The 10013-nt window shown below is 41.0% G+C and overlaps 1 protein-coding gene across 5 annotated transcripts in view; it reads right to left on the bottom strand.

The window, feature by feature from the left end:
- Window positions 1-1429: 1429 nt before the first annotated feature.
- The window catches only part of SKA1 (spindle and kinetochore associated complex subunit 1), a 45174-nt gene continuing 36590 nt past the window's right edge, over window positions 1430-10013 (bottom strand). For 4 of the 5 annotated variants that reach the window (XM_084627796.1, XM_084627797.1, XM_084627798.1 and 1 more), the window contains 2 exons: window positions 8638-8807; window positions 1430-2683 (listed from right to left, as the gene is read on the bottom strand). In XM_084627796.1, coding sequence (XP_084483922.1) covers window positions 2535-2683; window positions 8638-8807 — 319 coding nt within the window. In that variant the 3' untranslated portion in view covers window positions 1430-2534. Of the gene's footprint in view, window positions 2684-2772; window positions 2872-8637; window positions 8808-10013 lie in introns of those variants that run through there. The other variant, XM_084627800.1, reaches the window with a different exon arrangement.

Below are 10013 nucleotides of genomic sequence, written 5' to 3'. Positions count from 1 at the left end.
GCAAGGCCAGATGGCTACAGAAAAGTAGTGGGAGATAGATATATTAGCTCCAGGCTAAACAAATCCCTGGTACCAGGATAAGTGAAATGGCAGCTGCTCCAGGTCAATTAAGACACCTGGGGCCAATTAAGAACTTTCCAGAAGGCAGGGAGAATGCTAGGTTGATTGGGACACCTGAAGCCAATCAGGGGCTGGCTGAAACTAGTTAAAAGCCTCCCAGTCAGTCAGGTGAGCGTGCATGTCAGGAGCTGTGGGAGGAAGTTGTGCTGTTGGAGAGACTGAGTAGTACACACCATATCAGGCACAATGAAGGAGGCCCTGAGGTAAGGGTGAAGTGGAGCTTGAGGAATTGAGGGCTGCTGTGGGGGGAAGTAGCCCAGGGAATTGTACATGTCATGTTTCTAAAAGGTCAGCTACCATAGTTGATACTATTAGGGTCCATGGGCTGGAGCCCGGAGTAGAGGGTGGACCCGGGCTCCTCCCCTTGTCCCCTGATTAATCACTGAGACTGGGAGACAACAGAGACTGTGCAAGGAAGGGAAACTTCTCCTCACCTCCCTTGCTGGCTTATGATGAAAATGGGTCAGTAGACTGTGACCCTTGTCTCTAGAGAGAGAAGGGTTATGTGGATGGTCACAGTGAGCCTCTGAGGCTAGCGAAATCCACCAGGAAACGCGGGACCCACGGAGGCAAGGACAGAGCTTTGTCACAAGAGGTAGCACTGAAGCACTCAACTTCAGGAAAAGGGATTTTAAAATAATGAGGAAATTTTTTAGAATCAGCCTCAGGGAAAATAATTCAGGAAATTAAAAACCCAGAGTAACAGAATGAAGGCTGCTCACTAATATCCTGTTAATTACAGAAGGTGTGCATTCCCCAGAACAAGTGTTAAAAGCATTAGAGATAGGAAAAAAAGCTAGTATGGCAAGGTAACCAAGCTTACACAGTTCAAAACAAATACAATAAAAATGTAATGCAGCCAAAGTGATAATGATTGAACAGAACAAACTTTGTATGTGGTGTTGGTCAGGATATTAGTGACCAGATGCGTGAAGTAATATCTTTTATTGGACCAACTTCTGTTGGTGAGAGAGACAGGATTTCAAGCTTTCTGACCAGAGGAGCTCTGTGCAAGCTTGAAACTTCTCTCGATCACCAACAGAAGCTGGTCCAATAAAACATTATCTCACCCTACCTTGTCTCTCAGAACAAACTTTGGCAGGAATATTAAGAGGTTAAGAAATGTGAATAGGCAAAGATAATGCAACTTTATTTTGTATACTGTCTCCATTAGATCTCCTCCCCCTCCCCTCAAAAGACTTTCTTTGTGAGACCAACAGATCTGGTCTAGACAAGAAAAATGACATCGTTAGCAGCAGCAGGTGCAGCTGAACCAGTGGTGAACAAATCCAGCCCAGACTAAAACAAATCCAGCCCTACTGAGCGCTTACCCAGCCTTCTTTATTGACCTTTCAATAGTTAAAGGTTCAGTCAGGGTCTTCTGCTCTTCAAACTATATCATTATTATGGCAACATACAAAAAAAGCTATTTTAGACTACTTGGTTAGTACAACAACAGGTGCAGGCTCAAGGAAGGAAAATAACCTTTGTCAAAACTTTTTCAAACAAAAACATCTTTAACTGCCTGCAACATTGGAATTTATTGCAAAAACAAATCTATTCTAAGATTGGTTATATGGAAGCTAGTGGGTAAGCAATGTTCTAGAATAAAAGCTGTCAGTGTTAAATATTTTCAAAATGGAAGCAAAAAATTCAGTTATATTATCATGGTTCTAGTATTTGTTTTGATTAAATGGGTTGGACTGAAGATATCTGACTGATGAAATGTGAAAAACCAGTAGATTATAGAACCATCATTATCACGTTTGGAAGCATTTATCCACCTCAGAACTGCATGCCTGGCTCATTTTGGAAACCCCAACTACAATTTTAGGATTAGAAGAAAAAGATTATACAAAGTGGAAGAGTGAAAATCAGTTTGATGCATTAACAAAATGAAATGCATATCCCCAAACAATTACCCATTGTTAAAGACAATCTCCATTTTATAAACACAAAAGCAGTATTACACTGCTGAGAATGCAGCTTTTCAGGCCATCACTTGTAGGGTGGCTAAGACATCTTTACCTGACAACCTCATGAAACCACTGCAACCACCGGGGTGTCGATTACATTCATTTCTACATTGGATTGGTTATTTATAAATGGGAGTAAAGGCCAGTACAAGACACCAGAATCAAACGACAGCCTAACTCAACAATTCAAATCAAAAAACTTTAAACATTTCAGGACCTTCAGATGTTTCTAATCCTGGAGAATGAATGCACATGAAAGCAGACGTGTAATTCAATGTGGATGCCTGATCAATGAGTTAGATATTTGTTCATCATTTCTGTCATTTAGAAAGTAAATTAGCTGAGTAGGGAATTTCTATGTATAGTGTCTTCTGACTTTCTGAAGGCAAACAAATATTTATGCCCTTCAACCTGGGCAAAATCAAGTCCAAAACCATATTAGCAGATAACGTAACGGACGAGTCGTGCACCACGGACTTCCCGCACTCTCTGGCAATGCCGGAGGATGTTAAGAATGGTGTGAAAGCGTTTATCCACCTTCAGTTGTGTGAAGTCTTTTATATCAGCCTCCACGATAAAAAATTCACCTGGAGAACAAACATACCACATTGAGATGGAAACATATTTTATAGGATTAATTTAACATTTCAAAATGTAACACCCCAATCTCTTTCCACCATCACTTCACCTTGGTAATGAAATATACGTTCAGGAAGCTCCCAAGTGGTGCACTGGCATCACGCTTTGTCACAAGAGTTCTGGTCCTGACCATTTTCTAAAATTAAATGCTGGAGGTAAACATGATTTTCTGCCACTGAAACTCTACAGCTGCTGCTGTTTGAAATGATTTGTCAGACACTGAACTAGAGATGCATAGTGCCATAGATCTTAAAAAATCTGTGGCTACAATTAAGACCATATTGTAAACCATGCAGACATTGTTTCATTTTAGTCCTATACTGAACTCAATAGAACAGAAGGGTGTATTTTATAAGGTTCAAATGACAGCCCAACCGCTTCCATAAAGCCATTGCATTCTAGCCACTGACTTTCCACAACTGCAGACCCAGATCTGTTTTGTGGTTCAAGCTCATTTGTCTTAAATCAGCTTTTTTTATAGATTGAGGACAGAATTTAAATAATGTTACTTTAGTCATAAAAGCTATTTATAGTCACAAATTCAAATTCAGTTTATACATCAAATTCTAAATTAAACTGCAGTATCTAGCAAGATAGTTTATTTCTTTAGCACAACATGAAGATGAAGAATAGCTGTTGCTATACTTGTTTGCACTGGAAGCCCGGTTATGGGGAAATTGAAACGTGAAACTATCCAGCCAGACCACAAATCCTTTATCCTAAATAATACTTCTAGATGCTGGATAAAGAAGTCCACCAGGCAGTGCAAATACAAATAGGATTATGTGGCCCCAATCCAGAAGAGTTTACAGTCTAAGGCCCCAGTTCTGCAACTACATCCACATGGGCGCTGAATGTATTTGCCAGATTGGGCTAAATTTATGTCATGATGCAACAAAGGAGTAAGACAGGTCGAGGGTTAAAGCAATAAGATTACATGGTTACTCAGCAAAGTCTACTGCACAGCATGCTGGGACTGAAGGCCTATTGTTTGATTAGGTATTTTTAAAAAACAAAACAACCAAATAATACATGTCTGAGTATCTGCTGATACGTATTGCAGCAAACATTTGATCCTTGTCCATTTTATCTGCAGTGACTAGTAGGGCCTGTTTTCATTTAAGGTTATCCAGTGAATGATGTCCTGGTCTCCTCAGAAACAGACCTCACCACTGCCATCTATACCTTTGTCACCTCCAGGTAGATTGTTAAGGACTCTGGAGATTTTGCTGGTAAAGACTGGAGGGGCTGAGAGGACAATGTGTGACACTTCCCAGGAGTACCCAGGGCTGCGACGCACCTCACTATCACCTACCCTTAGTGGGAGAAAGCCCTTTTCTGTGACTGCCAAAGATCAGCTCCTCAACTCCACTGGCTACAGACAACACAAGCAATCCCCTCTAGGCCTAGCAGGACCTGCTGTCACTCTACAGGTTAGTGATATGCACATTCCAACCACCAAACCCTCCGAGCATCTCTATGGAGCATCCAGCCCCTGGTCTCTCGACACAGATTTGCTGCTTCCAAAGACCCTAGTTTACCAGTTCCACCTCAGATCACCACTTCACTTAACCCACAGAATGTAGATAGGTTTATAGTGAAATCGGGTATAAGTAGAGGACAGAACACGAAGCAATGGGCTTAAATTGCAGCAAAGGAGATTTAGATTAGACATTAGGAAAAAAACTTCCTAACTGTAAGGATATATGAGCACTGGAACTAACTGCCTAGGGGGGCTGTGGAATCTCCGTCATTGGAGATTTTGACAAAACACCTGTCAGCGATGGTCTAGATCAGGGTTCTCAAACTCAATTTACCTTAGGGCCAGTGCCAGTCCTCAAATCCTCCCAGATGGCCAATAACATCACTGAAGATGGTGTTCAGAAAAGAAAACGTTTATATTGTATTTTTTATTTCGAATTTCTTAGAAATAATAAAACTGTCATACAACTTTATACAATTCTTCACCTGCCAGTTCAGTTCTCTCAGTTTATTGATGTTTGGCCTCAGTGACTGAGCAGTTGAAACCTTCAGGATTGCAGCAAGGTGTGCATCAGAAAGCTGTGTTCAGTATTTTGACTTGTTTATAGTCATTGTGGGGAAAAAAAGTAATGCTGCCTCCATGGCTCACTCTGCCCTGCAACTAATGATGGTATCTCTGTACCTTTCCTCGAGTCAATGGAAGCTGCGGGTGGCAGCGTCTGCAGCAGACATTGTTAGCAGCGTGTCTGCATGCGTCTCTCCTCCGCGGGCCGCAGTGGGGAGGTTCTCAGGCTTCAGATGGCATGTGGGCCAGGACTTTGAGACCCTGGTCTAGATAATACTTAGTCCTGTCTCAGTGCAGTGGACTGGCCTAGAGGACCTATCAAGATCCCTTCCAGTCCTACATTTTTATTATTCCAGCAGCAAGCAGAAGTATTGGAAACAACCATTTGTTTACATATAAAATAAAATCATAATACGCATTCTACAGCCCAGACTTTATTAACTAAATCAGTGATACTCAGACCTCACTGGTACAGCAGCCAAATCAGCAATCAACATTACCCAAAAGAGCCACAGTAGTGTGAATATATATTATTCTCACAGCAAATAAATGAATAACTTAGTGCAAGTTAGTAACTTAAATGGTTAATAACATAGTAAAAGCATCCTGACTGGTTAATAACTTAGATTGGTTAATAATTAAATCACACACTGTTTTAATATCATGTGCTGCAAAGAGCCGCAGGAGATACACTAAAGAGCCACTTGCAGCATGTGAGCCTCAGTCTGAGTATCACTGAACTAGATATGCTCATGTCTTGTAGAGTAACGCTCATCCAAAATCCTTGCAGCGCTTTATAGTCCGGTTCACTGTGACTCTCCTTTCATGAGACAGACATGTTGTCAGCTTGTCTCCTAGATGAACAATTCAGTATGTTTCTTTCCCCCCAAACATATACTAGTCCCACCCTTTGTCTTTACTCATAAACTGGACACAACTGCTATTTGTTTAATCTTGCACATTTCATTTCTTGTAGCTTTCACAATCTCTTATTTTGCCTGTGCCTTAGTATGGAGATAGGCATACAGTGAGAGTCATACCTCTCTCTCTGTCTGGCCATTTGAGTATTGTGTATTGTATCTGTTACCTCCGGCCTGAAAGGAACATTTCCAAGGTATGTCACCTCCTGGTGACCTGCCTTAACTCCAAGAGCTTAAGAACATAATATTAAGGAGTTATGTAGCGATACTAAATTATCTGTACATACACTTTACAACGATGATGACAACTTGTGAATACAGGTTCTCAGTAGGGACTTCACATGGCACCCTTCAGTAAACTATTATGCATATATCCAACACAGGGGATCCCTATAAAACTCTATGCACCCACTGTGCCCTCAGCCCATTGACATCTAGGGGTCCCTCGGTCACATCATGATAACTTGGTTCTATGCTGGCTGCCTATTCTCATAGGCTTCTGGACTTTAAGGTCAGAAGGGACCATTGTGATCATCTAGTCTGACTTCCTGCACATTGCAGCACACAGAATCTCAACCTCCCACTCCTGTAATAGACCCCTAACCTCTGGCTGAGTTACTTAAGTCCTCAAATCATGGTTTAAAGACTTCAAGTTACAAAGAATTCACCATTTACACTAGCTTAAACCTGCAAGTGACCCATGCCTCTGCCAATCCAACCTGAGGGGAAAATTCTTTCCCAACCCCAAATATGGCGATCAGTTAAACCCCAAGCATATGGGCAAGACCCATCAGGCAGATACCTGGGAAAGAATTCTCTGTGGTAACTCAGAGCACACCCCATCTAGTATCCCATCTCTGGCTGTTGAGGATTTTTGTTACTGGCAGTCGCTGATGGATCTCATCCCACTGTAGGCCGTCCCACCATACCATCCCCTCCATAAACTTATCAAGCTCAGTCTTGAAGCCAGTTAAGTTTTTGTCCCCATTGCTCCCCCAGCCTAGAAGGCTGTTCCAGAATTTCACTCCTCTGATGGTTAGAAACCTTTGCCTAATTTTGAGCCTAAACTTGTTGATGGCCAGTTTATATCCATTTGTTATTGTGTCCACATTGGCACTTAACTTAAATAACTCATCTCCCACCCTGCTATTTATCCCTCTGATGTATTTATAGAAAGCAATCGTATCTCCTCTCAGCCTTCTTTTAATTAGGCTAAACAAGCCAAGCTCTTGGAGTCTCTTCTCATAAGGAGGGTGTAATGTATACTGATTACAAATTGAGAGTCCTTAATGGTCTGGTACGCAGTTATTTGAGAAATCCCCTTTCTACCCATGTCCCATTGTGGCAGGTAAGATTTGCTGGTCTTCTGCTGTGGATAGTGCCTGAGGGTGCCAGCAGGGCGTTGTCAGTGGAGTTTCCCTAAGCCCAAGTATGGTAACTGTGCACAGATTATTAACCATCTTGACATATCTGCAATTTATAAATTTAGACACTCACCATCTGAGACTGCTTTATAACATGTCTAAGAGTCTCAAAAGTGACTAGAGATTTTGAATGCTTCAATTTTTGGGCACCCAAATTGAAAATTCTTAGAAGGGCCTAATTATCTGAAACCAATGAGCATCTACCTTCTGAAAATAAGGCCCTTTTAAGGTGTTTGAAGTTGGACAACCAAAAAATGAAGGCACCCAAAAATCACTAGTCTCTTCAGAAAACCTTTCCCCCTTTCCTGTACATTTCTGCTACAGCATCTAGATGGCTCTGATAAAAAACAGTTACTAATCTTTCGTAATAGTTTTTCTTTGAGATGTGTTGCTCATGTCCACTCTATGTTAGGTGTGTGTGCACTGCACGCACAGTTGCTGGATATTTTTCTCTTAGTGGTGTCCATAGGACCGCTCTAGCACCTCTGGAGTTATACGCGTATGCGCTGGTATAAGGGGTGCTGCCAGCTCTGCACCCTCTCAGTTCCTTCTTGCCGATAACTCCAATAAAGGAATAGGAGGGTGAGTCATGGAATGGGCAGGAGCAACACATCTCAAAGAACAAAAGTTACAAAAAGTTAGTAACCGGTTTTTCTCCTTCAAGTCCTTGCTCATGTCCATTCCATGCTAGGTGACTCACAAGCGGTACCATCGAAGGCAAGCTTAGAGTTTATGGACGTGCTGACTGCAACACCGCTCTTCTGAAACTGGCATCGTCATGGGCTTGCTGGGTGATGGCATAGTGGGATGCAAAGATATGAACCTATGACCATGTTGCGGCTCTGCAGATGTCCTGGATTGGTATTTGCGCAAGGAATGCTGCTGACGAAGTCTGAGCTCTCGTGGAATGAGCACTCACAATGGCTGGAAGAACCTTCGCCTGCTCATAGCAAACCCGGATACATGTGGTTTTCCAAGACAAGATTCTTTGGGATGACACTGGCAGCCCTCTTATCCTTTCCACTACTGCCACAAAGAGTTGCATAGACTTGCTGAAGGGCGTAGTCCTTTTGATCTAGAAGGCCAGGACCCACCTAACATCTAATGTATGAGCTGACGTTCCTCAGCGGTCTTGTGAGGTTTTGGAAAGAATAGAGGCAGAAAAATGTCCTGATTATTGTGGAATTGCAACACCACCTTTGGTAGGAAGGCCAGATGAGGGCGCAGCTGGACCTGGTCCTTCAAGAACACCATATACGGGGGTTCTGATGTCAGGACTTTGATCTCAGAGACCCTTCTGGCTGAGGTGATCGCTAAGGAACTGAGAGGGTGTGGAGCTGGCAGCACCCCTTATACCGCTAGAGCCAGTATTACAGATACCACTAAGGGAAAAATCTCTGGCAATTGTGCATGTGGCATGCACATATCAAGCATGCAATGGATATGAGCAAGCACTCGAACAAGAACAAAAGTTTTATAAATACATACATACATAAATTAAAAAAGAATACCTTTAGTATCCTTGGTTTCTTCTTCCAGGAATCTGTGGTAGAGATTTCTGACAGCAGAGCTCATAGATTTCATTGGCTGATGTAAGATCTTATACTTGCTGACCACTGCTTTATTCAAATCTTGAACAACTCCATTAATTTGATCATATGTTAAACGACCCCGCATGTACCTGAAAAAAAATAATAATTAAAAACTGGTAAGAAGGAAATCACAGACTTGGAGCGCCTTTTGAGTCTATTTCCCTTTCTTTCTCTCCAATGAGCCCTAATTCCTAAAAGTCACACCCAATTAAGAATTTCCTCATGTACTTATAAATACAAAAGTAGACAGTTCATTTTGATCAATTTCTTTGATCCCTTTAATAGCTATGTTGAAAAAAAACTTAGCATAACTCAAAAGAGAAAATCTAAACAAGATGAAAAAATTGTTACATTAAGGAGTGAAAAATATCCAGCGCCCAAAGATTGCCAGAAACATTTTTAAAATAAAAAGAAAAGATTGTGATTATTGAATACCCAGCTCATGCAACTACAGAAGCTAAATCAAGCATATCTTCTTAAGAACAAGGCAAGCAATAATTCAACTAGAATATTTAATTTACTTTAAAAGATAATGGTTTGCAATTTGGAGACCAAATGGTCTCCTTCTCTAATTTTCTAGGGGTAGTTACTTTACTTGTAAGTTATGGTTGTTTTTAATCGTGCTGGCCACCTAACTTTAGAGCTGGATATAGAGTTCTCCCTTACAAGCTTTTAAAATACTTTGTAAAACTTCTATCAACTATGATCAGATTTGCTGACAACAGGCTAGAGGTATAGGTAATACAGGAAGACAGAAACAAAATAATATTGAGATATTAGAACAATGAATTGCTTGCAACTAGGGGCTATTCAGTATTCATAAAGTCATATATTCAGGGAGAGGAAATAAACAGTACTGATACAAATTGGGAGACATTTATATAAAAAACAGCGAATCCAAGACAGATCTGGGCTGACTGACAGCCAACTTAATACAAGGTAAACTGGAAAGCTCTTGCAATAAAAGCCAATGCTAAACTCAGAAAAAAAAATATAGAGAATTTATGTGGGTGATTTTTCAGCTGTTATTGCATATTTTGAAATGATGTGTGTTGTGAAACTGCCCTGCCATAACTTTTTCACATAAGGCTATTTTGGAAAACTGTCATTCACTCTCCTTCATATCTAAATTACAGTTATGAATAAATGAATTGTGAAAATAAAGCACAAGCCCAGAAGAATGGTGGCCGTCAATGTAACTTACCGCTGAAGCATTAAATACTTTCATATTTACCTGCTGTTTTGCAAGTTCAAAAACATAAAGCTACTATTTAACAGCAACAATCATCTCTGCC

This window comes from Lepidochelys olivacea (assembly GCF_965140295.1).
Source record: "Lepidochelys olivacea isolate rLepOli2 genome assembly, chromosome: 5".
NCBI classification, from domain to species: domain Eukaryota; kingdom Metazoa; phylum Chordata; order Testudines; family Cheloniidae; genus Lepidochelys; species Lepidochelys olivacea.
This window is presented reverse-complemented; position numbering and strand designations above follow the sequence as displayed.